The 14,058-nt window shown below is 39.0% G+C and overlaps 1 protein-coding gene across 2 annotated transcripts in view; it reads right to left on the bottom strand.

The window, feature by feature from the left end:
• Positions 1–3,664: 3,664 nt before the first annotated feature.
• The window catches only part of LOC120772829 (tyrosine-protein kinase RYK), a 114,258-nt gene continuing 103,864 nt past the window's right edge, over positions 3,665–14,058 (bottom strand). For both annotated transcript variants that reach the window (XM_040101635.1, XM_040101636.1), the window contains exons 8-11: positions 7,408–7,802; positions 7,206–7,346; positions 6,805–7,101; positions 3,665–4,585 (exon numbers count right to left, since the gene is read on the bottom strand). In XM_040101635.1, coding sequence (XP_039957569.1) covers positions 4,474–4,585; positions 6,805–7,101; positions 7,206–7,346; positions 7,408–7,802 — 945 coding nt within the window. In that variant the 3' untranslated portion in view covers positions 3,665–4,473. The remainder of the gene's footprint in view (positions 4,586–6,804; positions 7,102–7,205; positions 7,347–7,407; positions 7,803–14,058) is intronic.

Raw genomic sequence — 14,058 nt, 5'->3', positions numbered from 1 at the left:
TCTTTTTTAAATATTTCTGCGCGGTTTTTGCACAGGCTGCTCTTGCATAAGTAAAGTGTTTTAAGTGAGAGCGTTTAGTGAGTGAGTGATGGAGTGAGAGTGATGGAGTGAGTGAGCTGATTTGATGAGCTATTGGAATATACAGTTACAAAATACAAGTTACAAGTACAGTTAAAGTTACAGTTACAGTTACGTATACAGTTACATACAAATACAGAGTTACGTATACAAGTACAGTTATTAGCATTGAATGTGTGTATTTAGTATGTTTGTATGTATGTATGTATGTATGTTTGTATACATGTCGGTATGTAAGATGGTTTTTTCACTTGGTCATCATACCTATTAAGAGTGTGTGAGCGTGTACAAAAGTGGACAAAGAACACTTAGAGTGAAATGAAGACATATACAAATATACAAATAGTACGAGTAGAATTTTTGTTGCTTTTCGTAAGTTAATCGTATTTCATTGGTTTTATTGTTTGTTGGTAGTTTTTGTTTTAGTTTTCTGTTTTTGCTTTGCTTTCACAGCGTTATTATTTTCCTATTTGTTTGCAACTTTAATGTTTTATTAAGTTAATTAAAATACAATTAGTTGTAACATTGACACAATCACAAATCGTTTTCGTTTCCATTATCATGTTTTTTTGTTTTTGTTTTTGTTTTCATTTTCACTTAATACATTTTTCTTTCGCTTTTTGCCTCATTTGTTATAATTTATTTTCAATTATAAGTGTTTTGTTGGCTTTGATTTGTTTGTGTGCGTGTGTGTTGCGTGATATGGGCGTGGCAGATGTTCGTTTTCGGTGTTCGAGTTTTTATTTTCTTCCTTTGTCTGTTTAGTTGCTTTCATGCTATTCTGTATTTTCTATTGTATCTTTTATCTGTGTTTTGCATTCAAGTTTTTTGCTTCCTGTATTCTGAACTACCGTTAGTGTTGCAAAAGTATTTAAGTTCGTATATACATATGTATTTGAATATTTCTATGTTTGTTTGTAAAACTAAATAAAATCGCAGTGTGAATTAGAAATACATCGAAATGCGCTTAGACGGTGATTATCGTCTCATCGCCCGATTTGATATGGTGGCGAAGTGGCAGAGTTGGTGTGTGTTAGTGGCGCATACATATTTATGTATGTATGCAGGTGTTTGTATAGACAGTTCAGTCATAATTACCCAGTAGGAAAAACGTAGCGTAGCTAAAAAATCATTTAATAAAGAACCCTCTAACTGAAAAGCTTGTATCGACTTGTGAATCAAAACATCGAAAGTTTGTTTATATATCGCAGACGAAAGTTCGTCTTCCTTAACACTTTGAGCCCCGCGTGTACCACCGGTGGACATTTATGTTTTGACGATTTGGGACAATGTGACCACCCGTGGACATTGGTGGATTTTCATTATGGGACAAAAAAAAAAGAAAAAAAAAAACAACAAAAATGCATTTGGTTTATCAAAAATAAATATCACAAAGTCACCTCAATTGCAAAAAATCAAGAAAACTAAGTAAACAATCAATAAATAAAAAAACAAACAAACCAGCTTGTCAACTAAAGCACAACCCTTCGTCAGCATGCGGTCCACCGGTACAGAAAAAAATGACCACGGGTGGGCACGCGGAGCTCAAAGTGTTAACTATCAGTCTATACTATATATCGAACGTACAAATGTATACTTGAGAATATTTTCCGATATATGAAAGAATTTGTAAGTACATGTGTTATAATCGGCTTCCAAAACTTGGAAACGCTGTTTTCGGAGTCGGTGAGAAAAATTATCCGAAAGGGCTGACTATTCGAGCTAATATTTTCACACAACCCTTTTAGTAATATTTGAAAGGTAATGATCGAAGGAAAAATATTTCATAAAATGCTCGATTTTTTGAGCAACTCTGACGTGTAAAATTTTCACAAAAAAAAGCGACTACTTTGGAAGCCGTTATTGGGAATTAAAACTTTATCGTAAATTTTGATATTTCTGACGTTATACAGAACGTTTTGTTATACGAGTGCTATTTGTGTTGTTTACAGTAACGTAAAATATTCATCTCGACCAAAAAATGGAATTAACTCGCAAACATTTTTGTACAAGCCTCCACGAGGATTAACCCTGCAACAGCGCATCGATGAACCTAATTCAATTTATGGCGATGAAGCTCCATCAAAGACCAGTGTTTATCGATGATATGATGAATTCAGTCGAGGTGGTAGATCACTCCGAGTTGAACTTTGTGAAGGTCGCTCAAAATTAGTTTCTGTTTCGGAAACTATTGATGCTGTGCACAAACAGATACTGAAAGATCAACATGTGAGGCATTGCACTGCGATTTTTGATCTATTGTGTCCTCTCCTGTCCTCATAATAATTTCAGGGGCTTGCTGAGCGCGACTGAGGTGATGGATCTTAAGGTCTTGAGCTTGCTTCTACAAACTGACGGGTAATCTAGAATCAGGTGTTTTGGAATTTGATGTTCCATGTTGCAAGTGTTGTTCTCTCCCCACTCTATTCTCCATGCGGTGTGTGTTTTCGATCTTACCAGGATAATGATCCAAAGCACAAATCGGCGATTGTGTAATTATGGCTGATTTGGAACTATCCACACCTCATGTAACCATCTCCACAATCTGCTGACTTAAATGCCATTGAAAATTTGTGAGCAATTTTGGACAAGGCGACACGAAAAAGGTATGTGAACGAACTAAAAACTGCAACAGTCGAGGAAAGGCATAAGATCTCCAGGGGAAACTACCCAAGAACATGTTGCTTCGACGGATAAACGTATAAAAGATTAAAAATGAGGTCTTACGAAATACTAAACAGTTTTATAGAAGTTTTTTTCTTAAGCTGATGGCAGTGCACGAAATAAGCAGTGGTCTTAATGATTCATTTACTTTGTATTTTTACTAAACTAATAACACAAACACTCAAATAGATTAAAATTAAGTTATTGTTCAAATAAAAAAATACTTTTATAAAAATTCTGCATTTAAATATTTTTGACGTCGTCAGTGGTTTTCTTTCTCTAAAGGCCAAAAGTTTACAGCTGCACGAAAAAGCTGTGAGCCACTGTATGTTGTGTACGTAAAAGTGCGCATTCATGCATGAATTATATGTAAATAAGTGTATGACTAAATTAGCTAACAAAAGTAACTGTGCGTACAAAAGTACTCAGAAGATAACATAATAAAAAATAAAAAAAAAGTTCTATCGACATGAAATTGCTTTTGCTTTTGACCTTTCGCGGTTTATTGCACTATGTTTTCTATATTAATGGCAGTATGTGTGTGTGAGTGTGTGTGTTGCTGATGGCAGGTGTGTTTGTTAAGTGAATTTCGCTATGGCATTGAGTTAATATCATACAATTACAATAAGTTAACAACGAATTTATCCCTTTGTCGTTATGCTTTACGATTCCAGGGTCCTTTGTTGTCGATAACATTTATTAAATTTACTTAAACTTCAGCACAATTGCAGCTATTGTGTTGTGCTCTTGTTGCGCTCTTTTTCCAATTTGTTTCTCGCTCTCTGTATCAATTTACACAGATACAGTAACATGTGTTTGCATGTGTGTGTGCGGATTTTAAATATTAACTATAGATAAATAGCTATTTTGTAAATATAATATAATACAAATATGTATATATGTAAGTGTGAGTATGTATATATATTATATCCACGTACATATGTAAATATTGAAATATACTAGTTGTTGCTGTTGTTGCTCACTACCAGTGTTTCATTTCACTATTCGATCAGCTCGATTGCTCGCACTTTTTCCAACAATTTTTCATTTACATATACTTATGTATGTACTGGCGCTGTTCACCGTTACACCGTATAAAATGCCATACCATCCTTTGCTCTAATGCTTACATAGTAAATGGGTGTGTAAAAAATATCTTCCATATACATATATATCCGCTTAAATTTAAAAAATATACCACAATACATTTAAATACTCGCTTAATAATGCGTACAATCAATACAATAACAATAAATGTGCGGGCATACATACATATGAGTATGTGTGTGTGTTTGGTCACGTTTTATAAATCAAAAAAATTATGCAGCCCAGTTTAATTAATTTCATTAAATATACCTTAATGTTTTTCTCTCCTCTCTCTATGCATTTAGTTGCAGCTTTTTGTTGCATTTATTTGTTTTTGTGTTTTTGCGGTTTCGTTTTGTAAATCATTGCATAATTGAATGCTGCAATTGCAATTGCAGTTGTATTTGTGTTGGTGTGTGTATGTGTAGCTTTTTATTTACATTCACATGCATAACTTTTGTTGTTGTATTTTTGTAACTAACTAATTTGAATTTAAAACGCCCAATCAATTTGATAGATTTTTCTATTTTTTGTAAGTTTATTGGCGGGCTTTCAATCTATTTACACATTTGCAGCGCTTCGAGGGCAATGTCCTTGCCCTAGCAGGCTCTCTCACACTCCTCGCTTTAAGAGCTTTGCATGAATTTATATATACTTGCCCAGGTCCTCGTGAAAGTCTTGTAAATAAGCGAGTAGTTGCGGAAAGGATGGTCTTTGCTTGGGATCCTCCAGCCAGCAACAGGACATCACGGTGAAGCTGCGAAGTGGAAAGTAAAAAATGGTACTTGTTTACAAAAATATATTGAAAACTGAAAATCAGGAAGTTAAAAGTGTTTTCTCGAATTTTATATTATCATTAATCGATGTCAAGGTTATGTAAGCAATTGTTCTGTGAGTTCGTGAGTGAAAATCTTTTGTACATCACACACTGTAGAACTGGCTTTCTTGATAAAATACACTCTCAATCCCATTTCAGCTCAGCTTATAAATAATCTGCTGTTAAAATATCTATCCAATGACTTTTACTCATAATAGGTGATCCAGTAGAGATATTTTTTTCAATAGCTTTTTTTTTTGACCAACGACCGTTATCGCTTCATGATAACCGACTTTTTGATGCCTGAAATCTCTTCAATCAGTGAAGATAATTTCACGTTTTGGGCCGGTCGATTGGCCACCAAGATCGTGTGATATCACACTGTTAGACTTTGTAAAGTCTAAAGTCTATGTGGACAATTTCGCTTCGATTCAGATTTTGGAGCAAAAAATCACACATGTCATTCGCTAGTTACCAATCGAAATGCTCGAACGAATCATCGAGATAATCTCCAAAAAAATAAATACCAAAGAAGTAGGAAACTTCAAAATAGATTCCGCTTTGAATCAAAAGTTCTTGAGTTGCTCGTCCTGCTTAAAAAAATATGTTCAAAGGTATCTGATTTTAGATTGGGCTAGGTTTAAAGACCGATCCTGTTACAATCGCCACCAGAGATCTCATTTTGACATCCTAGAACAGTGATCCGTTATGATACCTAGAATCCTATATAATGCTCTTAAATATCCTCATAATTCAACAATGCGCCCTAATCCTACCAAAAATTTCTTTGGGCGACTAAAATCAGTTTCGGGTATCTCTCCTGGCCTGCCGAAAATATGACTGCCTAGTTATTTCAATCTAAGCCTAACTGAGGGCAAAAAGATCACTAGATCTCTTACGATGGACTTTGGGCATATACCAATGGTGGCACAGCGCTTGCCAAGCTTCCGCGAAGCCCAGCTACCTAGTAGTAGAACACAGAAGGATACGGGAGCACCAATCCACTCCCATTCTACTAATAGCGGTTCTAGGGTGCCCTTTCTTGCTAGCTCATCAGCTTTCAGTTTCCTGCGATTCCGCTGTGACCTGGCAGGCATACCAGTCTTATCACAAGGTACTTTTTGACCAGCTTTGAATGCACTGTCAATGAGTTCAAGGCTAGTATAGCCGCTCTGCTATCTGATGGGTGGTGGATGGTCACTTCTCTGAACGAAGCAGTCTACCCACTGCTACCTTAATGGTTGCTACCTCAGCGTGGAAGACACTGCAATAGTCAGAAAGTCTGAAGCTGGAGTTGATAGAGATCTCCTGACAGAAAACCCATCCACCAATCTTCCTCCCAAGCTTTGACCCATCCTTAAAGAAGTTCACTGCCGTTTTGCTCCAACGGCTTCTTCCCACACACAACTCCCTCGCCGGTACATGGGAAGAGAAGGAGCCGGCAGAGTTCGGTTTGGCGACTCCATGATCCAAGCTAACGGTATCATCTTAGGTGGCAGGTTGTATAGAGTCACCAAGAACAAGCGACTTTACTTCTACTTGAGAGCGGTGTAAGGTTGTCTATAAGGTGATCTGGACAGGAGTATGGTAAGGAATGTCAAACCAGATGATTTGATTTTTCGGGGTACAAACTGTAAAAGCCCCTTGTAAAACGATAGATCGATATAAAAATACTCGAAATGGCTACTGAGGCTTGATCTCAAAGATTGTAGTAACATGGATGCAATACTCACTGATCTCAATCTGCTGGTTGAGAACCAGGGGGCTTCGCTAGAAGGGCCTTATAGATCGTGTAGAATGCAGGAAATGTCAAGAGCAAGACATCAAAGAAAACTGGTCTATGCGGTCCTGACTAATCTTATCTAACCTACCTTTTCTTTAGCTTGATAGCGGTAAAAATATTTATATAGCATGACAATCTTCAGTTTCTCTATAAAAATACGAAAAAATTAAGAACCTTTCCTTGTTGATCTATGAAAAGACGAAGGTTTTAGTGCTGCAGCTGATTATTTATAAAAAATTGTGATTGAAATTAATTTGAAGACATCTTCAAAATAAGTTTTTCAAACTCAGAGCGACAATGGAAATAGGTTGATTCTGCAAATCAAGCCATAATCTACTATTTAATTAATTTGCGATTTATTATAGAAAATACTTACAATTCATCGGGACAGTTGATCGGTTGACCCAACCTAAAGCCATCCGAGAGGTATGCGCTCAACTCAAAAATATCCACCTCTTCAAAAGGCGTCAGCGCCAATGTGGCCAACTCCCAGAAGAGAACACCCAACGTCCAAACGTCACTATAGGAATTGAAGTATTTCTTCTGTAGCGATTCCAAAGCCATCCACTTGAGCGGTCGATTCTCGTTGTCGCCCAGGCAGTGATAGTCGTCGGGAAAGAGATCGCGCGATAAAGCGCTATCACAAATTTTCACGTAGGAATCCATATCAAGACTGCAAAGAGAGAGAGAGGGAGCGAACAAAGAAAGGAAGTATTAAGGGAACAATTTTAAATGGAAAGGAAGAGAAAAACGATAAAGAATACAATAAACACTCACTAGCAATTGCGGGTGGCAACATCGCGGTGTATAATACCCATCGAGTGTAGATGGGCGAGTCCCTTGGTCACATGCAAACCGAACTCCACCAGTTGACGGGTGCTAAGTGGCGAGTTGAGCTCACGCGACTTCTGTAGGAAGCTATAAATAATACAAAAATATTAATTATATTCTTCTCTCAGAGTATTTCTCGCCAACGTACATTTTGAGATTGCCCTTGGACGGATAGGGGTAGGCGATCTCGGGTGGACCTGGTAGCTCGGTGTTCGCCAACAAAGGCGTCAGTATATTCGGATGACACACACCGATTAACGTCGAGGCTTCTTGCAGCAGACAGGCCACCTGCGTCAGCGAGGCGCCATCAACGACAGTTTTGATAATTACATCGCACGAGTCACCGAGATTACCCGCGTAGATGCGGCCGTAGGTGCCCTCCTTTATAAGGTGCTGGCACATAAGCGTGCCCGGCTGTACGTTGGGTATGCGACGTAGCTTTTCTTTGGGATCACTACCACTGCCGGCGGAGGAACTAGCGCCACCGAAAACGCTGCCATTGCCGCCGCCGCGACTGCTCTTCGGTGTGGACATGCTGTAGACCTGCAAGCAGTGGAGAAGGGAAGTGCAGTAAACAGGAAAGTAAAATTGAGTGCGTGCGTGTGTGTGTGGGTGTGCTAAGCACTTAAAGTGTCAGCCAGCATGTGTGTGTGTGTGTCCATATTGTGAGTTGACTCAGTCATTATTCATTGTGACGTGCGGATTTCATGCTGATGTGCCGATATTTAGTAGATAATCAATTTGTTGCAGTCCTGAGCCAGCGTGTGGATTATGTAAACAAACACATGCGAGTATATTATAATCAGCACACGCACACACTTACATTTGCTGGCGTGAGTTGCATATGTTTATCTGCTTCGAAAAGTTGCGGTGTGGCCTTGTGTGTTTAATAGTCGAGTTAATGAACTTGTACTTCAGTCTGGAAGAGGCGTTCAAAGTTTTCGTTTGCATTTGTCGAAGCCACCGGCTAAACAAATGCTCATCGTCATTACCAACAGTCCGGTGTTGTGGACAGTGCGGTAAGCACACATCAAACGCAGCGTGGTCACGCCTATCTGAACAATCAATAGCAATTGACACACATGAAGCCCTAATAACACACTCACTAACAATTAGTTCAAATAGATTAGCACGAATATAGACTGAAGTTACGGGATATACGGGAATTACTTCGGATGTTTCATACTTAGTTAATCCGTAGCAAAGATTTGATGCATTAAGATTATCACGGGAAGTTGAAATAATGAAGTGTTTTCAAAAATGAAGTCTCTTAAGACTCTAAAACACCCTTATATAGGCGAGAATAACAGTCTGAGTTCTCTCGAAACTATTTCGAAGGAAGATTTTTTAAGTTTAATGAAGGATCACAGGCTGAGTGTCAGTCCAATTCTCTTAATGACAACAAACTTTTTATACTACATAGGTTATTTGTGAACTACAGCAAAATATTGACTGAAACTATAATTTAGAGATTTGTAGTTTAAATTTTCGATAAAATTTTTGTGAAAAATTTTTCGCTAAGGATGGTTATCTTTGGGTAGATATCCATACTTCAAAACGAGGTTTCACATAAAATTATATGAAAACATATTGAACATTGTACAACAATTTTTTCTGGATATCATTTGCTAAGTAGAACGCAGACGCTGTTTTGTGGCTTGTTTGGTCAAAATATGAGTTCATTGGGAAAAAAAGATATACAGGGTTTGTTCGGAAAGTATTAGGACTGATTTTCTTCCGCTGCGACTATATTTCGGAACTGGTGCGCACCGACTGGTTCGGTAGAGGGCGTTCCTAGCTAATGTCAGTTATTTCCGAGCCCCTGGAGAGTCACGACAAACATTTTCGCGCGACGTGTTTCTATGAGTGGTGCAAGCCGAAAATGCAGCGTTCGTTAGAGCAAAGGTACGCGACTAAATTCTGTGTGAAACTCGGTAAATCTGCGACAGAGACATTTGATATAATCGAGCATGCTTACCCAGATGTTGCTTTAGCAATAATGTCCTTTTGGAGGGTCGGGAAGAGGTCTCTGAGGAAGACCGTGCAGGGAGTCCTGTGACCCTGTCGACTAAGTATTCGTTTCATTGCCCAGATGTTAAATTTATCAAAATTTGTGGTTCAGTTCGAGACTCAAACGAAGTGTCAATTGGGTCCGACAACAATGTAATCTCCGAAGATGGAAAACTTTTACATTTGATAAGATATATTCACAAAATTTGGTATGGATTATTTTCTAAGGCAACAATGCAATCTCCGAAAAAATTGTTCACATCGGATTACTATAGCATATAGCTTTCATATAAACTGAACACATAGTTACTAAAAGAAATGCACCTGTGAAAGGTATATTTGCTTCGGTACAACCGAAGTAAACGTTTTTCCTCAGTTTTGACTCAAATAACTTTGTAACTGAGAAATTGTTTTACAGGGTATTCTTAAACTACTTTACTTTACTTTAATATGAAGAAAATATTTACCCGAAATTCATCGTATTTTGATAGAAATTTATTTTAGCTAAGCGAAAGAACTCTTGATGAAAAGTGTACCTAATGGACAACTCTAAACATGGAAAATCATATGTTGAACCTGGCTAACCAGCGTAATCAAGATTAAAGCCGAATATTCATGGCGCCAATATAATTCTGAGTAATTGGTGGCTTCGGAAAGGCTTCCCGTATTATAAGGCACTGAAATTTTTAAACACAAAAAGTAGGGAATATAGCTAGATAACCAATTCCATACATATACCTAATACTATTTTATTTTTTAGACCATAGTTCAAACACAAGAGAAATTAATTTACTGATTTGGGAGTTAAAGCGGTTTTGTTGTTCTTTTGTAAACTCCATCTTATTTTAGGAACCGGTAAAGAATCTAAGTTAAGTTTCTAGATCAGCTTTAATGTTACTTAACTATTAGTATATGATTCCACGCAGTGGTGGTTAGTTGCAAGATATTCGCAGTGATTGGGCGTTGAAAAATACATTGAGAGCTTCATATGGTCCCTAGTTGAAATGCTTGAATAAAATGTAGCAAGGATCGGAGTTGTGGTAAAATTAAATTAACCTCACTAAATTTTTATCTTTACTAGAAAAATTCCGCTAAAATTAGTTTTTTCCAGCATAAGCCTTACGCCGCTGCTTTGTGTTTAGTTATGCTAAGTAACAAAAGGTCTTAATGGCAAATTTATTAACAGCAAAAGCAGAAATGACAGACCACGATTTGTCGATAGCAATGGAATGAGCTTGAGGCAGGCATACACACACTTGCACACACGAAAGCCATTGACCGAATACATTTTAATTTCCACCACAATCACGAATTTCCTTCGGCCTAATTCGTACTTTGGCCTTTATTGTGATTTTTTCAATTAATGCGCCTGAGCTTAAGTGTTTTATTCACATAAATGTTTTTAGATTAAGTTTTGTCCTTGTGGCTTAGTGAATGTTATTGTTTATCTAATTGTTTGTTGTTGTTGCAAGGCATTAACCGAGCTTTGAATAGGTAAATAGAGTTGTCATTGTTGAGCTCAGCACCGCCAAAGCCGCAAAACCATAGAAAAGACCAATAGACACAAAAAAGAGAGACAATAAGGGCCAACGGCTAGCGTCTAACGGCTAACGGCCAATAGCCGAAACCAAAGCGAACCTTATCTCATTGTGGCCGCCAACGCTGTTGTACAGAGCCTGCTTGCCGCCGCACCGCTGTACATATGGATGTAGTTATTTTAGCAGCTGCTCGGGCGACTATGGCCGACGGGCAGCGCCCACCTCAATTTGCCAGCCGGTGGTTGGGCCTGTGCAAGCCGTAAATCTTCATCAAGCGAAAATTACGTAATTTCCCAACCGCCAACTGTCGGTGCCACCGGCAACAATTGCCAGATTGCCCTGCAACGGCTGTGAGCTCTGCAGGGCCGCTGGCATTGTGTGGCTTTTTGTCGAACGCGTGGCAAGCTCGTACGTACGCGCCGGCTACGCGTGTGTGGTACTGGCCATTACCGCTTTGCCAATGTGGCAAATGGCAATTTTCGAAAAACAATGCCAATGCTACAACAACAGCAACCACAAAAATAACAACAACAGACAGGAGGGCAATAAAAAAGAAATAATAAAAAACAATGCAGCAGACAGATAAAAGTGTGCGAAAGGGCAGCGCGGCGGGCGAGAGATGTGGCTTAATTGTATTCCACACTACAAGCACAATATTGGCACCTACACACACACATACACGTGCCTAGACACATGCAGCAGATACAGAAATAAAAGAAAATCCTGAAAATTAAAGATACCACCAGCAGCGCCCAACAACAGCAACAACAAAATGGCAATATTGTTGCACAAGATAATAGCAACATAGCAACGGTGAACCGCAGACGCCACCACCACCGCCACCTCAGTCTCGGGCAGTACGTGGCAACCGCAAAGCGAAAAAATAAAACGAAAAACAAAAAACAAAAAACACATTGACAACAATTTCATTTATTAAAGCGAACAACCGCAATATGAGGAAAATTTATTTGCGTTCGGCCGCAAATTGTCGTCAATGTGGCTGTGGCTGTGGCAAGCTCTGTAGTAACTACTTAAACGGTGACAACGATGGCACTGCCCAAAATAGCCAGCAAACAAAACACTCGTCTGTCTGTTGCCACCAGTCAACTACAATAATGAGTGCGACGACCAGAAAAAGAATAAATAAATGAGCTTTGGCTTTCTAGACCCAAAAAAGTTGCCACTACAACAATAATAGCTTTGCGCCACAATAAGAAAAAAAGACGACATCAGTCAAGTGATAAAAGCCGTGGGCTGTGCGAGCAACACTATGCCATGTTAAGCTAAATGGCTTTGGCCATGTTCGCATGGAGGGAATGATGAGCTAGCCGAAGGTTCAGCAGGTGATTGTTGCGGTGAAAAGCGCGTCAAAAACGTGAAAAACAAGTCGGCTCTATAAATGGTGCGGCTTTGTCACTAACAGCTGAAAAGCAATAAATATATTATAACCCAACGAACACAAATGGGTCGAGTACCCGAACACATTTATTCTAAAATGGAGTATCTAATGCAACTATATAATATTACATTTCTGAAGAGGAATATCTAGAAAAACTTACTGGTTAAAAGTAAAGTAAAAATTTGAATTTATGGCCATTGATGTTTTTCCAATAACATTTCAGGGGAACACAAATTTTCTCTGGGTATACCGACTGATCAAGTTGGACTCCACTAACCTATTCAAACTGCGCACGCCAACGAAATTGGAGATTATTTTTCTAGATTGATACATAATTTTTTATGTTCCTGAGAAATTTGATCTCCATAAGTCTATTGGTGTGTGTTTCTCAGCTGTTTTTTACGCGAAAAGTTTCTCTGGCTGCTTTGGACCACTAGTTTGTTTAAAATTTTGTGGCCCCAATAGAATCACGGCTACATACTCGTTGAAAATGTTGTAAAAATGTTTTTGAGAATCTGTCTTCCCCGAATACAACCATCTTGCTCGTGAAGTCTTCGAAAACTTTCCGCATGCGGAAAACTTGCAACGTTGTTAATGACGATCTCATCGGTCTTTAACTACGCCGCACCAATATGGTCACCTGGATGAGGTGAAACGCTGACGAGGATGCTCAAATCTTGTCAGAACTACACTGCGGACGACGACAAGATGCCTCTTGATGTCTCCCATCGAACATCTGCATAGTGAGGCTCCTATGCTCACAGTTAAGGAGCGTAATGGACTCCTTTCTAAGCAGTTTGTGCTGGGGTGCTTTCGCAGAAATCATATCTGTAGTTACCTGTTTGGAGCGAACTCGCCTACTAGGAGCATCAAGAGGTCCTTTCTCAATTACGTGGACGGTTGTATTATACGCTGTCCAGATTTCGGACGCAACTGACTTCAGACATGCATTGATCGCCATTTACAGTGGAGCCATCAACGCTTTCACCGACTCCCTCCCTCTGCGTGAATGTCGTACTTGTAGTGAAACCACCACCCATTGCAGACGAAGAGCTTGAGTTGCTGCGAGAAACGAGAGTGATCTTTGCGCAGCTTCTTTCTGGATACTGTAGCAGGTTATACTCCTACTTATCCAGAATAGACCCTAACATATCAAAAATATGCCCAGCGTGCAATGAGTTACACATCTAACACCCCTTTCCCCCTGGTCCAACCCCGTCGAAACACCACGTTTCCTGGGCCTACCATTGGATGACGTCGATGACATCGACGATCTCAACATCTCTTACAGATCGACTCAATTTATTTCGGTTAATGTTTTGGGTAGGAAGCGTGTCAATGCTACATTCGTACCAAACTAGCTGAATCTTTTACTCAAATAGATGAAGTCGCGTAGGGGTTGCAAAATAGATGTTTGACAACGTAGCTGAGGACCCTCGATTCATCAAACGCATCACAACTGGTGACGACACGTTTTGTAGGTCTATGAATGTGACGTCGAGATTGTCCAAAAATCTAGCGAATAGCGCTTCAAAAATGAGCAAAATTCGAAAATACAGGTCAAAGTTAGTTACAAATAAAGATCCTTTTTTTGATTACCGCGGTATGGTTCACCATGAACTCGCTCCACAGTGTCAAATGGTCAAAGAGGTGTCTACGTAAAACAATTCGTAGTACACGACAGAATTTGTGCGCAGAAAACTAAGAAATTTTTACTACGATTCACATACTAGAATGATTGCGACTGGTTTCTTAGCAAAATGCGAAATGAGAGTCATTGTTCAGGCATCATATTTGCCAGGCTGGGCTCTCAGTGACTTTTTTCTTTTTTCGAAACTCAATTTCAACAATC

The sequence above is a fragment of the Bactrocera tryoni genome, chromosome 3, assembly GCF_016617805.1.
Source record: "Bactrocera tryoni isolate S06 chromosome 3, CSIRO_BtryS06_freeze2, whole genome shotgun sequence".
Lineage (NCBI taxonomy): Eukaryota > Metazoa > Arthropoda > Insecta > Diptera > Tephritidae > Bactrocera > Bactrocera tryoni.
Note: the sequence above shows the minus strand (reverse complement) of the source record. Positions and strands in the feature narration are given on the sequence as shown.